Source organism: Spodoptera frugiperda, chromosome 2 (assembly GCF_023101765.2).
Source record: "Spodoptera frugiperda isolate SF20-4 chromosome 2, AGI-APGP_CSIRO_Sfru_2.0, whole genome shotgun sequence".
Classification (NCBI taxonomy): Eukaryota; Metazoa; Arthropoda; class Insecta; order Lepidoptera; family Noctuidae; genus Spodoptera; species Spodoptera frugiperda.
This window is the reverse complement of record NC_064213.1, coordinates 4963403-4986624: the sequence shown is the minus strand read 5'-3', so window position 1 is coordinate 4986624 and position 23222 is coordinate 4963403. Positions and strand designations below refer to the sequence as shown.

Sequence of the window (23222 nt, the reverse complement as noted above, 5' to 3'; positions counted from 1 at the left end):
TACTGTTTGTTTTATGGTATTCGCCGTAAACGATCAGGCGGGTTACCTGATGGTAAGCAATCGAAACACCAGAAGAAGAAGCCTTTTTGGGGTTTGGAATTTAAAGGTTGTTGGGGAATCGGAGATTGGGAACATTGGGAAGGAGGGTAATTAGGCCTCTAGTAACCTCACGCACACAACGCAAGCGTTGTTTCACGTTAGTATTCTCGTGCGTGTTACATCATTTCTTCCCATAGTTGTTCTTTGAAGTTAGGCATACTTACTTCCAAAGGTAATAGGGACTCTTTTTTATAAAGTTATACAGATTCCTGGAAATATTTGTGCAATCATCACCGAATTCCAGATTTCGTATTCACACAGCGAACAAGAGATGGGTTATAAACAATAGTCATTACATAATTACGTTACCAAAAGTCTAGAACATTTACATACAATACCTGATGTTTTATTAAAATACAGACAGACACAACAATTTAGCGTCCTAGAGCGCATATTAACACCAATTGGTATGATATTGACACCTAATATAAAGGTTTGAATCTTAGCGACTAGTTCTATATTTAGATTACCTACATCATGCTTAAATAAACTATAATAAAGACGTAATTTACCATATTTCTTTTTGCTTTATTGTTACAATTCATTTAGTATTTTCAAACCGATACGACATTTAAACCTTCACGAAAAAAGCAACTAGTTTGTCCGTCAATCACGCTGAAACTACTGAATGGATTTTGATGAAATTTGGTATACAGAAAAGGTATTAACTGCTTTGGGTGATAGGGTATGTACTTTTTATCACGCAGGATTGTCGGCGAAGCTGCTGGCGGAAACTAGTACATAATAATATTAACTGTATTCAATCAAGTCTGAAAATACAAATAAGTATGCGTATATTTTTATCTTATCGATAAGACGAAGGATATCATCACGAATTATTCAAAGGGCTTTGCTTTCCAGCTGCTCAAGGCAGGTAATAGAAAGTAAATATTTTCCCAGCTAGCCGGCCGCACAGTGAGAGTGATACACGGGTAAAGCCGCGGCTTGCCACGGCTTACTGTGAGCAGATTGCTTCAACAAATACTGATGGTCTGCCGCCTTTGCGTGGATTTTAATCCTAACGCTTGAGGCTGGAAGTGGTTGATACGATATAAAAGTTTAGAATAACTTTACAGTGCTTTTGTTTCGATACCGGTAAGGTTTAGTAACAGGGTTACTTTGACCCAAATTTTATAACCAATAGGAATTCAGAATAAAGCGTATACCTATTAGTTTTTTAAGTCATTGATCTAAAAATTTGGGTCAAAGTTGGGACTCTGTTGGGTCAAAGAAATTGTTATTTCTCTTTTCAAATTAGTAATTTGAAACCACTTAAGTCCGCTCATACCTTGTCTGTATATTAAACATCAAAATCCATTCAGTAGTTTCAACATGATTGACGGACAAACATTCAAACAAACTTTCACATTTATAATATTAGTGTGATGCCTAAATTTACTCAATAATACTTTACCTGACTCAAAATTATCATACTCTCGAGCTCTCGACTCTAATGGAAGAAGAAGGAGTGTATTCACCCGAAATACGCCGCATAAGGTGTGAATGCCTAGAATAGCTCTCAAACTACCTACCGTAAAACCTGAGTATGGAACCTAAAATATAAGTACGTCATGCTTACTTACTTTATAGCCGGTAGAGTAGAATGTATTCGTTGCCACCTCTATTCTTCTCGCGGGTGCTGTTAGATCCGACCAAGGATTTATACATTTATTTTAGAAATCTAAATCGACCCACTGACCGAAACAGGCCTGCGTTTTCTGACTCGTACTTTTTAAGTCTTTGACTGACAATAGAAAACAGGCAAATACTCCGCTAACGTCGGTCACCGGTGACCACTACGGCGTTCAATGTGTTCAACTGTGATCTTCAACCCACTTGTCAATCGCGGAATTATACCTCTTTGTCGAGGACTGCATTGAAGAACGGTCATAAGCTGTTCATCATGATGACTGACCGTTTCTTGGTTGTTTAGTTTTTGCATCTACTGCATGGTTACAGTTTTTATCAAAACATATCAGATTTTATCGATAAATCCACTATCTTTAACCTTGCTTCTTTGATGTGAAGTAACTTTGTTTTAGTATGATAAAATATTGCTATTGTTCTTCAGATTGTATGTTAAGCTCAAGGCTCTTAGTTCGATCCCCGTTGAAGTACCTATTATTGAGTTTTCTGCTTTTGCTGTTACCTATCTTTTTGCAAAACACCAAACACAGTACCACGATATAATCTATAAATAAGAACTACGATGTAGTTTTGCTTTTTTACCAACACAAAATCTTCTTTTCCCAAGCTTTTTTTCATTTACTATATTAAACTTTTCATATTTCCTTCTGTAAGAGCCTCAAAGTATAAAGAATATGAAAAGTGCAATATAAACGTCAGATCTACCATTCTTACGTAGCTCTTGAATATTTTATGACAATATAGCTACGTAGAAACATAAATTCGAAAGGCATGAGACGTATCTAGGCGGGCTGACGTGTTTAAGACATTTCCAATCTCCCACGGAATACTTATCAACTTATTATCGATACGTATTATCATAACCAGGTAAATAGAATATGTAGGAGGTTTTCCAGGCATATTTACTTTCTCGCGTTGTCCTAGTTATTACGCGGAACGAATACGTGCCTCGCGTCGTGGAAATATTTTCATTCCTGTTACCCGCTTGCGTGTTATGTCCTCCTGGTATCTGATAGCTTTCCCTTTATGAATTTAATTCTAATACTTGTCAAGGAAATATCAGTTTCAAGCAAATTACATTACATCAGGATCCGATGTGATGAATGTAATATTTTTGCTTTGAAACAGATATTCTTTTTAGTCTCTTGTTTGTCTTTTGTATAAGAATGTTGTAGCAAATAAGTTTATGGTGTTTCTACAGAAAGTAACAACCAAATAAATGACTAAACATTGTGTAATCCTGTTATGAAACATTGAGACATTGGGATTTAATTCACCATTTATTTATTGTTAATATATACCAAAAAGCAAATATCATAAAGAATTATGTAACTAACAATACTTTGTTCTATAGATATAATCTTCATACAGTATCAGAATAGGTAATCCCTAAAATACCCAGTGCCCGAATTTATGTATTATCTAAAGGTAGATTACTTTTTCCTTCTGAATTTCTCGTAAAACATTGTCGATGATAAGACTTCATTCAGATAGTAATATATCTTGATATACCTCGCTTTTGATTGAGCGGGCAAGTCAAATTTGATTGTTGAAAGACAACTAAAGGTGTATGCACAATGTATTTTGCGAAAATTCCTGTCAAAATGTACTTAATAAATTTTTATGACTTAGATTTCTATAATCGGTCTAGAAATGGTCTAATAAAAATTGTTGTTCAAAATAATACCTTATTATCTGTAGATAAGATACTTATACTATATTAATATAGTATTCGAAGAAATATTTAATTCAAAACATTTCTTAGAACATTTCGGGATTCCGTTATTATCACTGTGACGTGTTACAGTTGTGTAACGATAAAAATTGCGATAAGTGCCAAGAAATGTTTGTCAATTCGTGGGAAAAGTGTACGAAAATAACCGATGCACTGTGTTCACGTCTAAACTGTTTTTTTAATCTAGGTTTTCAGCTGGCCACCTGGCCTCATGGCCTGTATAGAATTAAGTAGAACTACCCTCGACTATTCTCCGGTTTGACAGTTTTTTTACATTTCTAATTACCGTAACCATTTATATTTTGACCTAAACATATAAATCTTCCATCTCGATCGGTCTTGAACTTCCCACTTCACCTCGCTCCACGTCATTCCGATGCCCGTCGCTTCTGCTATCACTTTACGCCGCCAGGTTTGGTAAGGACAGCCATGCTTCCTTAACTCTTTGGGTTTTCAGCCCAAGGTCAGCTTGGAAATATGGTCGGGAACCTATCCAATCGTATGGCCTATCCATCCCCACTTGCGACATTTGATCTGGCGGTCAATCGGAGTTTTGCGGCATCTCTCCAATGGCTCCACATTCCATATACCATGCATTTACAAGATGCAAAACAAACTACTTATCATTTAACAGCTAAGCAATTGATGAAATTATTTTTGTGTGTTTTTATTACTTGGCAAATTGCCTTGGATTTGATCTCAGTGGTACATTATAATAATGTAGTCTAAGTCTTGATGGATTAATGTAATGTAGTCTACAATATGTTTTATTGGTGCACGCGTGATGTGCAGTTTATTATTTAAATGAATCTTTCTTACATTTCACGAGAATATTATAATATCATTGAAAGTACTTTTTTTACACTAGGGCTTTCTTCTGTGTCGTGGTTACGTCTATAAACATATAATTTCACATACATAATTATGACACCAAAACCACACAAAGAGTTGCAAGACAGATTGAAAGGAATAGTCTTTATTTCAACTTATTTTTCTTGATGACTGTTTTGAAACACTGAAGCCTCTCTGGTCTTAACACTGCCGAATTTCTATGTTATATTACTGGGTTTTTTTCGGTTATTCGAAAATTTCTCAGTAGTACCACGGAGTCTGGAATTGTGCCCTATTACATGGGACTTATAACACAAATGGTGAAAACTGGGTGTACATTGTATAGCGGCATTACGTGACGTAATGTGCACTTCTGCCTACCACTTCGGAGATAAAAGGCGTTGCGTTTCTATGCTACTAAATGTAAAATTTTACCAACATAGAAGAAATTCTTTAGGTTAGGTAAAATAATGATTGCCAGATACCGAGCCTATATGCAACCGTCGAATCATTTTCACCGTAAAGGTTACGTATACTCGTATATAATTTGCAGAACGTCGACGTACCTCAAATTCTCGATGATCGCTAGGGACCTGTTGCCAATATTCAGTGTTTACCGATGTACCTATGTACGTCTGGAATTGGGTCAGCTTGCTTTGACGACCTGCCGTTTGACTACTGGAGTAGGTATTGCCCAGAGATCATTTATAATATTACTAGTTGGTGCTTGTATGAGGAGATCTCTCTTTGGTATGCCAGTTGTTAGCAATTTCAAAGTTTAGGTATGGTTTGGAGGTGGATCGAAAATGGTTTTATCTTTAGGTAATGTCAGTTTTAATGATGATTTCGATCAAGGTACAGGTCAAGAGAATATTGCTTCAGCAATGAATTTTAGATTTCCATACCCTTCCTCATTATGATGTTTTTATACAGAACGGCTGTCGCGCAATTCTGTGTGTCATCCACATATTGTTGTTTCGGGTCTAGGTGTCGTGTGTACGTGAAATGATATGTTTGTAAACGCACTCACGACACAGGAGAAAATCCTCGTGTGAGGCAACGTTATTTTAAACAAAGATATTTGCCAGTAGGTAGTAATGTTTCTTGTTTAAGAAATATTTTCTTAATTAAACATGTTGAATAAATATTGCTTTGTCTTTACTTAATTTTAAATGTTTATACAACATCGTCCTTTCTACCTTGGCATAAAGTCTCATTTTAAAAACCCCGCTCTTAAATACAAGCAGGAAACCATTTCTAGGAAAGAGTAAAAACTCTTTCGACTATTTTTTAGGGTTTCCTTTGCGAAATTTTCGTGGAAGTTGTCTTGTGTCGTCACGGTCCTCAGTTCCCGGATATTTCCATAAAGAATCCTTAGAAAGAAAGGAATTGTTCTAAATATTTAGGAAGCCTGAGAGTTCCCGACTCAAATGGCTCTCTGAACCCTTGTTCGGCAAATGAGACTTTTTGTTTCGTAATTATATTTACTTAGCTGTACTAGAGTTGGTATTATTCTGTTGAAAAGGCATAGAAATGCTAGACATTATTTATTTGTTTAATGTGTTTACCGTTGTGTTGGTCTACCGTTCTTTTATTTAGATCGAGTAAAACAAAGTACACTGATTGCGTGTGCAATCAGTGTACTCATAAATATAAACGCCTTTATATTTTTTTACATTTTTTTTCCTTATTTATTGATGTGAATAATGTAAGCAGTATTCTTTGCTACAGTTTTACAATCTTACTTTCATTGAATCATATCAAAGCTGTCACACATATAAATTAATGACAAATCAATCACAAAATAACAGATCCTTACACCACAACAATGATCGTTTAACATAAAATAATAGAACCGTACGAGAAATGTGTAGTCAGTACCAATTACGATAAACGTACTTAATACCGCGTGAGGTCTAAGGTCCGAACTCCACAAAATGCTACGGCAAACAACCTAATCTGATACTTAAGCCTGTTTGCAAGAAAAATCACAACTTTCCCTAAACACATACGATTCACAAACACAGTACCGTGATCACCCACTTAGAAACAAATCTTCTAAATGAAGAACAAATATGCCTAAATTTGGAAACCCTTTGGGTGGCTCTGAACTTTTGTTTCTTCGTAGTTAGAAGTAATTAGGGTTTTATAAATGTGAAATAAGGATATTTGTTTAATTAGGGTGAGGGCCTTGGTAGAAGACAACGTTAATAATAATTAATGATAAACTGAAAACTATTATTAAAGAAGAAGGGAAGTATCTTCAACCTAACGATGGTTGGAGTGTAATGTAAAATTATATTTCAATAATATGGTTATTCCAAGATGATCGACTAATTTCGAATCATATCGGGGTTCATAATAACGAAATGTAAGCGCGACGAACGACAAATACACCGGTGATGATAGTATCGCATCTCGTTTTAACATTTTCAAAAATAATAACTAACTCGAATAGAGTAACATAGAAGATATGAACATTTTACCAAGACTTCTAGTACTCCGTCACATATAGAACAAAATAGAGAACGAAACACATATCTGGTGGAATGTTCCATTCCTTCCATCTGGATGTATCACTCCATAGATTGTGCATTACACACGGGCTCGGGATGTTGAATGTCACCAGTTGTCTCATTACCGTTGCGGGCACGTCCGTAACAAGACGCGTGACAGACGTAGCGTTCGATACCACCGTCTCACTACTCGTACATTTTAGCTGAACGAAATGTAATGTACCGAACTCCGTAGCACGTAGACGACCTTTTGTAGGCTGATGTTTTCTCCTATTTTGGTATTTGTTATACGCTTTGTATTCAGCCGAAATGTTACAGATTAGTTAGGTGGATGAAAGTAAGAAACGTTGTGCTATTTACTATTAGGTAACTGTTTTTATATCACTATATATTTTAATTTATGTATGAATTGTGAGAACTGGAGCAGGAAAAATATATTTGTTTATAGTAAAGGACGGATCTCCTGATGGTAAGCAATCGTCGCCGCCCATGGACACCCGAAACACCAGTGGTGTTACAAGTGCATTGCCAACCTTTTATGGGTTGGGAAGATTAGGAAGGGGCGTAATTAGACTTCCAGTAAACTCACTCACACAAAGAAACACAACGCGTTGTTTCACGTCGGTTTTCTGCGAGGCCGTCGTATTACTCCAGTCGAGCCGACCCATTCATGCTGAATGCATGGCTCTCACACAATAAAATATCGAATATCTAATACGTCAGTTTAAATTTAGGTTTTCTTTGCAATAAAACAAAGCATTTTAATTCCAGACTGTACTCTATTTTTCACTTTGAGTTTGTAGTACATTTGGCATTCGTCGACATCGGAATATTGTGCACAGATATTTTTATCAACTATTCACTAGTTGAAGCTATAATTGTACCTGCTTCTTCCTACTTTTATTTTTACAAGTGAAAATGGCTAAACTAATCTTCTGGCCTTAGCCCAATTGGATTAGAATCGAAGCCGAGAGTATTTTTTTTGTGATTATTTGTATTTTATATATTATAACAGTATTAGTTTTCTTAAACGTGAGTTTCAAACATTTCATATGAGTCGTAAATGAAAATTAACTTGTAGTAGATGAGTTTACGCCATAGATATTGATGCAACGTTAAATCTTTTATCCCCGAAGGGGTTGGCAGAGGTGCACATTACGGCACGTAAAGCCGCTATACAATATACAACCACTTTTCACCATCTGTGTTATATGTCCCATGTAATATACTTTGATACAGTTGTCAATGATGATCAATATAACAGAGTAATTAGAACAAGAACACCAACTTTTATTGAGATTCAAATTAATTGTTGAATAAATCTTGACATTGGAGCGTCCTTTCAAATAAATAAACTTGTTTATTCAGCGAAATTTCGAATTTAAGTGGGTAGATATATTTTCAAACTTCATTACAATATTTGAATTTGACTTTTGTTGGCCTCCTCTCAACCCTTTCGTCTTTAGCTTTGCTTCGCCGACTAATATTCAAGAATTAACTATTCTGAAAGACGTGACCGATTCTAAATGAACGTCTTACGTCATCAACCTCAGTCGAATTTCTTTTATGTGCGTCAAAGATCAAATGCGTATGTTGAATTTTGATGGGACTCAGCTACACTGGGTCGCAATTTATCATCGTCCGAATGACATCCGTAATTATCTTGTCCTTACTTATATCTGTGGCATGACCCAATTTAAAATATGACGTCACGTCTTAAAAAAACATTATGTGACTAAATTCTAAGTGGGCTTTCAAATAATGACTATTAAATTGGATTCTTGTTTGAGTACGGTCTTTACTTAACATAATTTGGGTAATATTACTTGGTCGACATTTTTTTATCATTCTTCAGTATAGCTACCCATCAATTTTCTACGGAAACTACTTGAATTATTAATTCTCAACTCAATTACGATAATTTATTTTTAAGGCGGATAATTTTGAGGCTACATGTATAATTTACTACTTGAAATACCTGTCCTCTTTTTGTTTATGAATCTATTATTACAGTTGTTTGTACATATAAACAATATACATAGGTAACTGTTTTTAATTTGATGTTTTGTCCACAGGAGCAAGAAGCCAAGGAGGTGGCAGTGGTCCCCAAATGCTGTCCAAGCGGACAGAACCTCACAGTGGAGATAGTGGATGGCAATGTGAAGACTTTCTGCGCCCGGTCCACACTGACCTTCGCGCCAATCTTCCATCAAGCAAACGAGACTCATATCTTCAGTTATGACACTAATGTCTATGAGACCCTGGTTGGGAACCCATGCCGCTATGAAAAGTGAGTCTTTAGAATTATTTATACGTAGATTAATCAATCCTGTAATGAACCTATTTGTTCGTTCTAAATTATAGACTCCTATGGAAAATAACGAGCAAGAAATTCTATAGGTTTTTTGAAGTCTTTTTCAAATAGGTTCACTATACATTTCTTGGTTACATTGCTTCGTTGGTTAAATTTTGTGAGAATATTTGATTTATTTATTATTCAAAACTTTACTTTACTTATCATTTAAAGATAAGCAAAATATTATACAGAAATGACTAATAAATAATCACGTTTGATTGGGGACTACCCAATTACGATAATGGTGATAAGCTTTGTCCAACGTTTTGTAATCTTGTGTAAGAGTTTCTAAGTGCCTGAAACTCATTAGAAAATGTAGACCGATTTTTTCATCCATGAAATTGTGAGTCTGGTTTCAAAACATGTGTAGTACTAAATTCAATAGAAAAAATCGCTTAATTAATTGAATCTGCGAGTCTGTTTGTTTATTTTTATTTCATCTTGGGTTTGTTTTATAAAATGCTTAAGTCTTTAGTCTTAGGTGACGTGGCCAGCGACGTCGCCAACTAGTTCGTTTGAGATATATGACTTGGAGACCTACTGGCGACGTTGCCAAGTATACACACTCAAAATTAACTAGTTAGCAACGTCTCTGGCCACGTCGCCATTGCGTCAAGAGAGTTATGGTCCTAAAAGTGTAAAGGAGGTTTTCTAATAATATACATTGATAAAATGAATACTAATGAATATTTCTTGTCCACAGGTACAAATTAGAACCAGACCTTCGCAGTGAAGATGAGTTCTACCTTCTGGTGAATGGGTCTCTCTTTGTCCCGTATTCAAGACCTTACCTTCTCGGTACACGAGATTATTGTATGGAGACGTTTTGGAACGAGTCGATACCAGCAGGGGTTACTTTACCAGTTGTCTGCTTTGATACTCCTATGGAGGACACTAAGACATCGTCCACACTTATCGCCTATGCTACAGGTTTGTATTCAAAGAGTCAAAGTAAACTTTAATGTCCCGATAATAGGATTTCTTTTTGTTCTTCATCTTTTGGCAAATTTTGTGGCAATTATATGACATGGCATGTATGTATATACCGGGCTTCATTATTTCTGTTATTTTTTAAGTTGATTATTTGTTGTAGACCCTAGCGCAAATTCAAGTGAGTTGTAGTATTAAGGAATCTATGACTGACTACCTAAAGGCTATATTTAGTCTAACAATAAAACGTATACAGTCCTATAGAGAGTATCTCACGTGGTCTCTAGGTGGCGCAACCAATGTGGCGGCGCGCCACCACTAATTACTATAGAGCTATATGGTGTGCCACACACTCAGTCGCCAGTCCGGCCGCCATCGCCAGTGCTATATCTTCGAGTTCCATTTTAATACGGTGGCAGGGTGATGTGGCGATTCTGGTGTCTAGTTTTGTGGCTTACTGATAACATTGTGGCTCGACTGGTTGCACCGCAATGGAGTTTCAGTGAAAAAGTTAAAGAATAGGTAATAACAAAATATCACGGAAACCAAAATGTAGATAGTAAAATTTTATTATTATGAAATATTATATCACAACTAGAAATAACGGCTGGCTATTTTATCAAATTCTTTATCAATGATCTATATTAATTTATTATATGCAAATATTTGGAGCGATTTATCTTTAAATCAGGACTTCCTTTTCAATTAATGATAAAATGCCGATTTAAAGTGATTAGAAGATCCTTAAAATCAAGGTATTCCGTTTTTGAATTATAAGTTGATTAAACTAACATGATATCGCGATCTTTTATTTAGCAATTTTGTTCAGAATTACTGCCGATTTTTTTTCACTTTATTTTGTACATTGGTAAATATTTTTCATACAATATTTCGGTGAGTGTAAACACAAAATAATAAGTAACTTTCCATGTGTTCCTCATGGGAATCACCAACTGTATGTTGTGTTTTCCGTCCCAAATAAATACGAAGTTGATCATTAATTAATTCCACTTTTTGTTATGTTGTTGGTAACAAGAACAAATTGTTAACTTTGTTGCGAAGACTCTAGTTACCGAGTTACTTAACTATTTGATCGTCGTTGTTATAGTCTCCGAAGATTTTCACAACTTTCCCAACCTTTTATGTAAAACTTATTTTAGTATAGCATAAAAGGTTTTATTGAAGAATTTGTACCCCAAAGCCGGGTTGAGAGCAAGAATTATAAATAGTATTTTAATTAATAACATCTCGTTATTCAATTTTGTAAGGAGCACTTTCCAATCCTTCTGATCTTTATTGAAATTAAAACAAATATGAAACATTTAGTTAAATGGAATTAAGTAAGACAAAGCTTCAGAGATATTACCTGCTCTTGTTATTGATATTTGTTTATTTAAATAATTTTAAATGTATTGCCTTTAGTTCATGAAGGTATCTCAAACTGCACAAATAATTAAATAGATTTTAACTTAATATTTTAAATAATGCGGTTGAAAATCAATAAAAAAACATTTTTTATGGGTATACGAGCAGACGGGTCACTAATATTACTCCAGTCAAGCCGTTCCATTTGTGCCAAAGCAAGGCTATGTTACGGTTTAAAATTCTATGTAACTGATCCGTTATAATCTTCCAAAACTAACCAGTTCTTTTTTTCCAGGGTTGCTAATATCAGTACCGTTTCTACTGGCGACGGCATCAGTATACCTCTTCATCACGGAGCTACGGGATACTCATGGCAAAGCCCTGGCTTGCCACACCGTGTGTCTGGCGCTTGCATTCACATGTTTAGCAGCCACGCAGCTTGCTGGCCATGCATTCCCTGCAGCTGCTTGCAATGTTATGGGTAAGTTGGTTAAATCATCATTATCATTGGTCTGTTTTTGTTCAATGTTGGATATAGTTCTCTTTAATCGCCATTGAACTAGATATTCGCGTCTTCATATCCACGTAAACTGTCTTTATTGATCGAAATTAATGACCGATCAAGACATCTTTGGATTGATCTAGGTGACAAAAATGGATCCTATCTCAAAGATTTTAGTTTAGTTTTGTTACAGTTAGTATTTGTTACACTATATTTATAAATTTTGTAATTCATCATCATCATCAGCCGAGAGACGTCCACTGCTGAACAAAGGCATCCCCCTTAGTCCTCCACGTGGAACGCCAAGATAACAATTTTGTAATTACTACGTACATTATAGCATATCTTCATGTGACAGGCCCCTTTTCAGATAGTGTTACAGTTTGATGATTTTGATATTATTATGGAACCGCATAATGGACGATCTGCAAATGGTCGATATAGGTCTATATTATTATTCACCAGTGAACGACGTCGTCTTCTACGTGGAGAACTAAAGGGAGAGGCCTTTGTTCAGCAGTGGACACCACTCGGCGGATGATGATGATGAAAGTCTTGGGACTGATATGATGATGATGATGAAAATCGACCGTGCTATACAATGGTACAAATTCTTCATATATGGTATCTAACAAATAATTTTGTTACAGCATACTTGATCCAGTTTTCATTCGTGTCATGTTTCTTCTGGCTGAACGTGATGTGTTTCGATATATTCCTGAATGTTCGGTAAGTACTCCGTTGTTAAATGTAACGACATTAAATGTATCGCTGTTACATTTATTACTCGTTACTTTATGAGTTACTTCATCGGGCTTTTAACGCTTATAATGTTAAGTGTTTACGTGTGATGTGTATGTGAGTGATATATGAGTATAATAATATCGAAAATTGTGTCCATTATTATTTTCTTATGTTGCTTTGTGACGCTTGAATTGTTTCCTTTTAAGACTTTTATTGTAAGCACTTAAATAATGCAAAGGTTTGAATTCGCAATTTCACAATTGATTGAGATTTAGTGGTAGAAAACTCGTAAGCGCGACTGACAAATAAAAAAAATATTTTTGATTCCATTTCCTGATCAAGTTGTATACAGTTTTCAGTAGCAATGAATAGGAATACGATAATGGGCTTGCCCCATACTGTATTTGTCATATGTAGTCTTACTAATGAGACTAATCATTAGTCTCATCACGTGATATTCATTATGAATATCACATGATATGAAGGATGATGCTATATTGTTATAGCTGTGATTTATATGATTGAAATATGCTTTTCCGAGTCACCGAATAAGTGATATTTATTAAACTTAATATTAAATACTTACAAGTTAATTCTCTTAAACAGGAGGTACATCAACGCATCAGTAACAAGACGCAGCATGAGACGAAGATTTGCGTGGTACTGCGTCTACGCAGTGCTCTTCCCAATCCTGCTGCTTGTAGTGACCATCACCATGGACCTCTCACCAGCGGTCCCTAGCACTTACCTGAAGCCTAACTTCGGGGTCAAGGGATGCTGGTTTAAAAGTAAGTTCTTTTACGGCGCATTCCAATAACCTACCTATCGGTAGATTTGCCTACCAGAGGTTAGATGTCAAGCCTAAGTTTCAATGATTTCTCAGCCTACTCTTAACTTTTTGGTCATTTTGTAGCTGTAAAACTATAAGACATATTTTTTGGTCAGTTTGTATTTGATTAGTTAGTTGTTGTTGATGTGGTTATGGTATATATTATTATATTCGGTTTTAAACGGTTTTGTGGGGCTTAGTATATTGTAATGTAATTATATGGAAATTGAATAAATAAATAAAATAATAAATTCGTAACAATTCTATTTGTCGGGTCGAGAGTATTATTGAGATTGAGATTTTTGAATAGTTTTAATACTATGAAATATTTCTTAAGAAGTAATTCTATTCAATAATATCGTATAGTACATTACTAAAGAAACATGGGTTGTATCCACTTATGTAGGTACGTTTTTTATGCTCTAGAGAATATTTTTATATCGTAGGTTAATATTGTCTGAACAATATTTTTTATAGTACGTTTGTTCGTCGGTCACATAGATAATTTAATCTTTTATCTACAATGCATACAAGTATTACTTTTTATTCGTTTCACAACATTTTTTTTCTTCATAAAATTCAATATTTGTTCGAGATATTTGTGAACTTTTTGCTCAGTTCGTTAGTGGAATCCGTTTATTATCAATTGCATTTCTGTTTGTTTAACAGTAAGATTGTTGAATGAAATCAAATAAAAATATTTTCCGTTTGATAAGGCTTCGCTATAAGGATAAATATTTATTATCGAAGAACTGCAATCATAGTTTAGAGCACTCAATATAACTTTCTTTCTTTTGTCTTTTTTTAACTTTGCAATAACAAGCATATAAACACATCTCTGGTGGAAAAGAACGCTTACTTAAAGCATAAATGGTAGGTTTTTATTATTTATGTCCATGTTCCTTTAGATCAGTATAGAGCTGTTTAGGATATTAACAATAGTGTAGATAACAATTTTTTATTTTTAAGTCCGCCCGTAACTTTAGACACATATTTTTTATTTTCTTACTGAAACAAATATGTTCGACGATTTATTGACTTGAAATATCACGCGACGACGCATCTAGGTACTTTTTATACTTAGAAATGACGTAGCTAGCTCCCAATCCTAAAGCACTAAACAGATTATTAATTTTTATACCAAGTCATCGTTCCTGTTATTGAAAGATCCAAAATGGCTACAAGACCTTCCCTTACTAAGTTAAGTAATTGAAAAATGTTACTAAAATGTTTTATTAATTTATTGTATTTTTCGCAGCGGATCAAGCAGCCTTACCATACTTCTATGGACCGGTGGCGCTGATCCTATGCAGCAACCTATGTATATTTTTCTTCACATCAAGAGCTATAGCTACACATTATGATAAACTAAAGGATATTACGCGTAAGTAGAAATTATGTTTCTCCTTTATTAATATTAGTCGATCTAATGAAGAAGGTATAGGTACGAGTGGGTACGAGTATCTGTAGTTGAATGAAATACTTTCTGTTTGAAACTAAGTCTTATTATTACTTTACTTTTTTAATCGACATCAAAAATAGTGGTTCTCAGTAAGTAAGTCTGAAAAATATTATGCTGCCACTTCTAATCGGTTCAGCCAAAGACGAGATAATCGCGCATAAACTTACATACAGGTCAAACTGAGACTGTAACTGTGAGAACCTTCTTTTTTTTGAGATCGGTTAAAAATTAAGTAGTGAAACATTATAATGATAAGAAGTATTATATTTTTATTATGAATGGAATAAGAAACAGTAAATCTTGTATGTAGTCGGTCGTAAAATAATAATTGATGAATCATGAGAAACATAAAAACATTTACCTAATCTTGTTTGACATTTGTTTAGGAATTTTGTTTAAAGCTTAGCTAATTCTTAGTATATTTTCCTTGTTTTGAACTCATTACTCAATACTTTCAAACGTTTGTCCTTCCTAATAGACGAGTCATATGTTTTCGTATGCAAAGCATGACATGTGGTTGGTATCTTCATGTTATTGTTTAAATCTTGAAGACTTTATACTGTTTGCTGTCTTATGTAAACTGTAGTTTGGAATACACACATACATAGTATATGTTCTAAAAGTGACACAGAGTCCGATCAAACAAAGAGACAGATGACTGCACGGTTGACACGGTGGCTGGACGATTGGGTACCATGCAACGTGTAGCGGGATCGATTCCCGCACGGAACAACTCTTTGTGTAATCCACAAATTGTTATTTCGGGTCTGGGTGTCCTGTACATGTGAACTTGAATGTTTTTAAACGCATCCACTGACACGAAAAACTGAGTGTGGAGCAATGTTTTCGAGCTACAGATAAAATAACCCGCTAAGCGTTCCAATTACATAAGACTACATTTAAATAAAGTTATTTTGGCTATAATATAATAGACACCGACTAAATAATCCATACAAAAATTGCTAAAACTACAGATATCATAAGAAATGTAGATTCTTATTCAAAAAAAAAAAATTCGCCCATTCTAGGCTTAAACTCGTTAACCGTTTTCCTAATTGAAATAATGACAAGTGCACCTAATTACTAACAACTGTCAATATTGACAGAATTTGGACAGAAGAAGAATTACTTCCTTGTAAAATGTTCTGCTTAATAACAGCTGTAGTGACAATTCACATCGGTCATTGTCCTTTTCTTAGTTATTTCCCTCGCTTGTACGAATCGTGACTTGCGATTTAATGCTCTATTTTGGCATGCATTCTTCAGCTATTTTGTTATCCTGCGTCAGTCTCTGTTGACTTATGATCTCCGTGTTATTTCAAACAAGTTTCTAGTCGTTTATCCTTAAATTTATCCTTAAAAACATTCTTATCTTCCATTTCTCAAAGATTAAATTAAATTAGTCGGCCATTAAATATAACGAGGTTTTAGGTAGTTTGTGTTCTGTTTCAAAGGGTATAAGGTCTAGATTATAATTTCCTTTTTTTTCAATAGCTTTAGATTTGACACACTCAGACTTCAGTACATCAGATGACTGGGTACGGCTCAGGTCGGTGCTGGGGCAGCCGGTACCAGAAACAACATCTTCACCACCGCAAGAAGCTCCCACGAATTTTAATCAGAGGCTCAAGAAGTACAAGAAATTGTGAGTTCTATATTATTTATAATTTTGTTTGAAAATTTTATCTGTTCTAAGATTTACTTCGATATCGTAGTTAAGTATCGAAAAATTAAAGTGCTTTAGAAATTAAAATGAGGTTAGAATTAAACGAAAAGAAGATCTTATTTCCATTTTTTTGCATTCTATTCTTTACTAATACTGTTGCGACACATATATACAATCGACGAAACATATTAACTAACAGATGAATTCTCTGTTTCTAAAATATAACCTCTTTTCTAACAATACATTACTTACATTTTTAGTTTTAATATTCCGCAAAGCAACGCCTGATTCTATTCTATATACAACCTCTTTTGTTACCAGGTTCCGCATGTGTTGCCTCCTTTCGTTCATCATGGGATTGTCATGGGTACTGGAAGTAGTGTCATGGGCGGCAGGTGCAGGCTCTGATGTCATGTCCGTTTGGTCGGTGTTCGACCTCGTGAACGCGCTGCAAGGAGTCGTCATCTTCGCTATATTTGTGTTACAACAACCCGTCCGTTCTCTTGTTAAGGTCAGTATAGAACAGATATAGACTTAAACAAATACTATAAGTAAGTAATCAATCATGATAAATCAAATAACGTAACAATCGTCAAAGGTAATATTGGACCTAGAATGTCACCTTGGGCTACACCCAGAGCTAACCAAATAAAATTTCATGTTCATATATCTTATATTGAATTTTTATATCATTTCTGATTAGAGATAAAAAATATGCAAACTGTTTGCTTAAGGTGTGGTGGAATGTTGCAACGTGTTGATGCAATTTTATCTGAAACGACTGTAATAAAAGAATTCGTAGTAAGTAAAGTCTTCTGACTAAAATAAGTATTTTTCCCAACAGTCCTCACATCTCTTCTCGACCTGCAGAAGGAAAAAAGACGGCTCAGAAGTATCTGTGGTGAGTGAAAGAAATAGTATCATCGCAGGCGCTGGGAGAAGGGACTATGTGTAGTGCAGTGAAGTGAACGACAATGTAGTCAGTGATCAAGTGAATGATAGTGAACAAGACTCCTCTCGTGAACAACTTGTTCACATTCAAGGTAATACACTCGAGACTGATAATGGTAACAGTATTATTGGCTTTGAAGTTTTAGTGGTGAGTGGTGCTCCTCGACTATACGAATATAAAAGCAAAATAACTAATTATTTTATGTTATTGTAAGTCCAAGTTATTAACCAACGATGTTTGAGATGTAGGCGATCGAGTCTATTAGAAATTTTAATTAGATGTAAATATTTATGTTATAATACTTGTTGTTGAATGTTATTTTGCAAGGAATCCCAACGAAATAATTCTTGATTGAATTGACTGTAACATCAGCCACGAATAGTCCATAAAATGTTCTGAGTTCTGAATCATTTCCTTAAATGGGATTAAGGTTCGCTTTGAAACCGCTCACATTGAAATCTTCAAAGCATTGCGGAGTAACTGTGAAAGGTGTATGAACTTCATTCATGATTTCATTCCTGTGATAGAGCCTTAAAACTTGTTTATAATATTATTTGCAAAAGTTCTATCGTCATATTGTTTTGCTTGAATTGTTTGTTTGATAATTATAATAAGTGTATTGTACGTACTATGAACTAACAAACTGTTTATTAGGTTAATTTAAGAGTTTAAGTTACCGTGTTCTATGGCTGGGTGCTCTAGTTGATACAACGATTCACAAGGCTTACTTTATTATTTTAGTTACGTATTTTATGCAATTGTTATATTGATTATATTTGAGTTTATTCAAGGCAGCCGTGGCCAAGATCTGCCTAACCCAGCCTCGCTTGTTAAACATATGGTTGTTAATACTTAGTGTAAGAAAATTAAATATTTTTATAACGTACATGACCAAGTTAATGATTTTATCTAAGCATTAGCTGATGTGACCTCTGCATCGGAACCTACATTCTTGATAGACGAAAATATGTAGTGCCATACGATAGAAAATAGTGAACTAAAAAGTGGTGCATTTTATTTCCTTTACGAGAGCTAGTCATAATTTAAATTTAATAAATGTTATAAGCAAGTAGGTTATTTAATTTATTTTCGTAATTATAATTATTAAGGTGGACATTTTTGGAATTGTACATGTACAGTTTTGTATCAAAATACTGGGTTTTGCTGTCAAGGACACTTATGGTAGAGAAATGACGTCAACTTGTTTTATTGTTGCATTTATATTGCTAAACACAAAACATTAGTCCTATTAGGTTGAAATACATAAGAACACGTCTGTTTCTCGCATTTTCTAATAGATAAAACAAAAATTCCTTTGAATTGTTGACTTATGTTATTCAATATTTATCCTTATGCTATAAATAACGTGGTTTACAAGTTAATGTTCAATGCTCATTCATAATTAATGGGGACAGGAAAATAATTTATGTTTTAAGATTTTTGTTTAATTTGACATGATTTGCTATTCAGAATTCGCTTTTGGGTAATTCTCGAACACTTTTTGTTATTTGTTGCTCTAATTAGCTATATACGAAGTTATGTAACTTTGTAAAAAAGTACGTAAGTACTGAAAATGTATGAAGTTTTAATTTTTCATATCTGGTGTTAGTTTTGTTTCGAATTGATAGTATCACATTAAGGGTCACCATACAGGGACTGCTTAAAACAGCCTAGTTGTGATTGCAAAGTGAACTATAAACTTCTACGTACGTACATACATGGATTGTTCGAGTAGTTAGCAATGGCAGCTTCAAGCTATTGACTCTAAATGCAAGAGCAGTCCGGGTATGTTAATCACTAGCTAACTGCTCGAGCAGTCCATATATGGTGGCTCAAAGATAAGATGACGTCATTTCTAAAGTCGAAGGGTCTAACAATAAAAAGAGGAGCAGAAAATCCAAAAAAAAAAAACAAAACAAATTCTGCAAAATTAACAAATGTTCACACTCAACTCATCCTATTGACTTTTATATTAGTTTATTATTATATTCTATTGCGATTCAATGAAGTAAAATTATTTATTTATTTTGAAAACTAGCTTGCAAATGTTATCGGTACTAAATTAAAATAATATTCTGGATAAGACTGGTCGTATGAATAATGAAACGGGAATACGTAATAGAGTTATTAAAATACCATTACGTGTAGATAAGGAAATGTATGTGTAAGGTTTGACGGAGAATGCTGAGCGAGATGATGTAAGTCGTAGTCGGTCGGGACCAAATGTTGCGCATCATTACGTCACTGAACACGTTTAGGGAAAATCTTCAGAAAGTTATATTTGAGACAGTCATGGCCGTCACCATCCTTGAATCATATCTTAACTAAAATTTACTAGCGTGACATAAGCCCTTACTTGTACTTCTATAGGTGTCACTTATAGGTTGGTGAAATTCAAAATATCGCTAAATTGATTATTATGTTATCGGCTTTCTCACGTAACTGTTTGATGAGGAACTCGACTAATTTCAAGCCGTGCTACAGGCCATAATCATGAGTAGCATTCCGCGACACATAACGCAGCGATTATAGTCACCTATTTTGGCATAGGGGTTTATAAAAATTCAGGTAATTTTTGGTGAATCTAAGGTCCATCCTTAGACTCATTTTAGTAAAGTAATATTTCTTTGTGTTATTATGTTTTGTCTGACCTGCGTTTGATGTCATAGCAGGCGATGTCAATTTATTTAATTTGATGGGTGTATACTTAATTAACACATCGAGTACACGAATCAAACTTAAGTCTGTTCTATTTACAATTAGAAACCAAATAATACGGAACTACACTAACGTGGCAATATTCCTCGAATTCAAGAAATGTAAATAACAGATATTGTACGTTATTTAGTTGATAAAATAAGGTTCATTATTGCATGCAACGTTTTGTCCTTTACCGAATACGAAGCTAATTCTATCCACGTTTCTTAAATCAGCTATGCTTTCGCTAAATATTATTTTTCGTGTGGAAAAAATTAAACCAAATCTAAAGGACCCACGACAATAATTAGTCTTGTAACTTTAAGTACATTTTCATTTATTTAAACCCAAACTGTTACTTTCTATTATGAAATTATTGAATCTTTATTAACAGTAAACGAATATTATTATGGAACTAATGTATATGGAGCTGAGTTTGTAAAAAGTGTATTTACCTTAAAAACTAGAACATATTTACTATGTTTTACGAGACCATCGGCCTCTGAACTAACTTTCTTCACATAGCGAAAATTATTTTTAAAATCTAGTTAATAAGGTTGAAAATGCAGTGTCTTGTAATATATGGTAAACGTGTCTCCTGTATTAAAGTTAGCATGTATGCGTGTGTAATTATGTATTATATTAAATAATTGTTAAATGTTGATGCGGATTTTTTAAGTGAAATGACAATTTAAAAGTGTATATTTGTCTATTTTGCAAAACATGACGTTAATAAACAAGCTTTATATAAAATAATATTTGTTTTTTTCTTTATAGAATTAATGTCCCAGGTAAAATAATGTCTATGCAAAGTGCCCTCGAAGCCGACGTTATACATTTTTTAAATTACAGTGACTTATGTGTTGTCCACGAAAAAATATACCCTGTGCCTACCTTGTCTTTTGACTCTTGATGCTACAAAGGACATGGCTAAACCAAAGTATGGACGTCGTAACCCGTACAAATAAATATTGTATAAATATGGTACCTAGCAATAAATAAAGCCGCATAATTAAAAATTGATATTTTGTCATTAAGAAGGTCCAGAAACTTGGCATATCTGCGCAATCCTGAAAATAAAGTAGCGTTCCTACGTCAAACTACGTTACAAAAACTTCAAACTATAACATATTGCTGTAAACTTTTACCAAGGCGTTTTGATGTACCTGAGCCGAAAGTTATTTATATATGAGGTAGACAGGTAAACAATTCTGCTTATACTAGATAATGAACACAAAGTAACCAAGGACAGACACAAAATATATAGTAAGATTGTGCAATCTTATACAAAATATATATTTTGTGTCGATCAAAACATTTACAATTATTTGGTTTCAGAAAAAAGTCATTAAGTATATTACCGTTATTAAAAATTGATGTTCGTTTAATTATTTCGATTTGATTTTCGGGGAAACTAATGTCCTAATAATAGCTTGCAGTACCTACTTCCCTGTTGTCATGTCAAATCACAACAGAAAAAAATCAAATATGAAACTTATTTTTTGTTAATTTATGTTCACCAAGTTATAAGAATTAGTTAAACACAAAATAATTCATAAGTGAATATTTAAATGATACGGGTTAGCGTGAAATTCGTATTCTTGTTATTATGCCTGGGTCAGTCATTTAGCCATCTCCTTTATCATTCTATATTATTACCGTACTGAAGCACTATTCAGGATAACGTAAGCAAAAGGATAGACGAAAAAAAAAAATTGTAATGGGTGTACTTTATCGTGGATAACACATAAGTCATTGTACTTTAAAAAATGTATGACTTAGAATTTTTCTTATACATATTTTTCTGATAATTATTGGAATCTTTCGATCACCTAAAGCTACTTGGACATCGACTTCAGTGACTCCCTATATAAATAGAATGTCAGCATCAATAAATTCATACCTATAAACTTTAAGCACGACAATTAATAATAAATATTATAAACAATCCCCAAACAAAGTTAGCCAATAACGTTCAACTTTAGTATTTGTACGAATTACTTCTGTATCGCAATTAGTTAGGGTCCATTGTTTGATCTGTCATCTCAATTGGCATTTGTAATAATAACGGACCACAATAAGGGCTGCAAGAATCCTCGTTCCCTTAAGGGGAGGGGAGAGATCTCAGGATCCCAATAAGAGGGGGAACGTTGTGCTTCCCATCCAGTAGACGTTAATCTTGCGGAATTCCGTGCAAATGCGGATAGATCCATCGCTGCTATCCGCTCCTCTCGATTCCGTTTCGAATTGCTGTGAATTATTTTTCGCATTACGAAATCGACTCGGATTTGTGATTTGTGGCGATTGGTGAAGTAAGGTTTTGTTAAAAAGTCGATCAATGTTTTGAAGATGTCGAGAAAATTTGCAAAAAATGTCATAGTGAATAGGTACTATCTAAGTCTGTGGGCTCCATCTTCGCTTCGCCGTCCTGGCAGTAAGCGGGTTGGTGGCCAAATGCAGACTTATCAACGTTAAAAAAAATTGTCAAGAGTCTTTTGCTACTTATTTTTCTGTCAGACTTCGGATTCGGAAGACTAATTCATCCTGGACAGTGGACCGATGCAAACCTAAAAGTTTTGACAATACTTATATTGCACTGATACACTTTTTTGAAAAAGGAAACTTCTGGAGTATCTAGGTCGACTTAACCTGTAACCTTCTTTATTGGCCGTAAATATTTGGGGCAAGAGTATTGCCACTGGAATTATTTATTTTTCTTATGTAGGTTCAAGCAAAGGGACCTGCAATATGCATTGGAGATGAATGTCACGTATTTTATGTTTTAGTAGAAATGTAGTTCATGGTCAAAGATATCGTAAAGAAACTTTCCTTTGTGGATTCATTTTGAAGGTGTTTCCTGACTAATTGAATTTTAAGTGTTAACAATAACT

At 34.3% G+C, this 23222-nt stretch overlaps 1 protein-coding gene across 1 annotated transcript in view; it reads left to right on the top strand.

Annotated features, from left to right (window-relative positions):
* LOC118268899 (G-protein coupled receptor Mth2) overlaps positions 1–21087 on the top strand; it is a 100348-nt gene extending 79261 nt beyond the window's left edge. The window contains exons 2-10 of the mRNA XM_050703825.1: positions 8904–9118; positions 9888–10114; positions 11775–11960; positions 12632–12710; positions 13332–13513; positions 14813–14938; positions 16511–16661; positions 17004–17193; positions 17527–21087. Coding sequence (XP_050559782.1) covers positions 8904–9118; positions 9888–10114; positions 11775–11960; positions 12632–12710; positions 13332–13513; positions 14813–14938; positions 16511–16661; positions 17004–17193; positions 17527–17637 — 1467 coding nt within the window. The 3' untranslated portion in view covers positions 17638–21087. The remainder of the gene's footprint in view (positions 1–8903; positions 9119–9887; positions 10115–11774; positions 11961–12631; positions 12711–13331; positions 13514–14812; positions 14939–16510; positions 16662–17003; positions 17194–17526) is intronic.
* The last annotated feature ends 2135 nt before the right edge of the window (positions 21088–23222 follow it).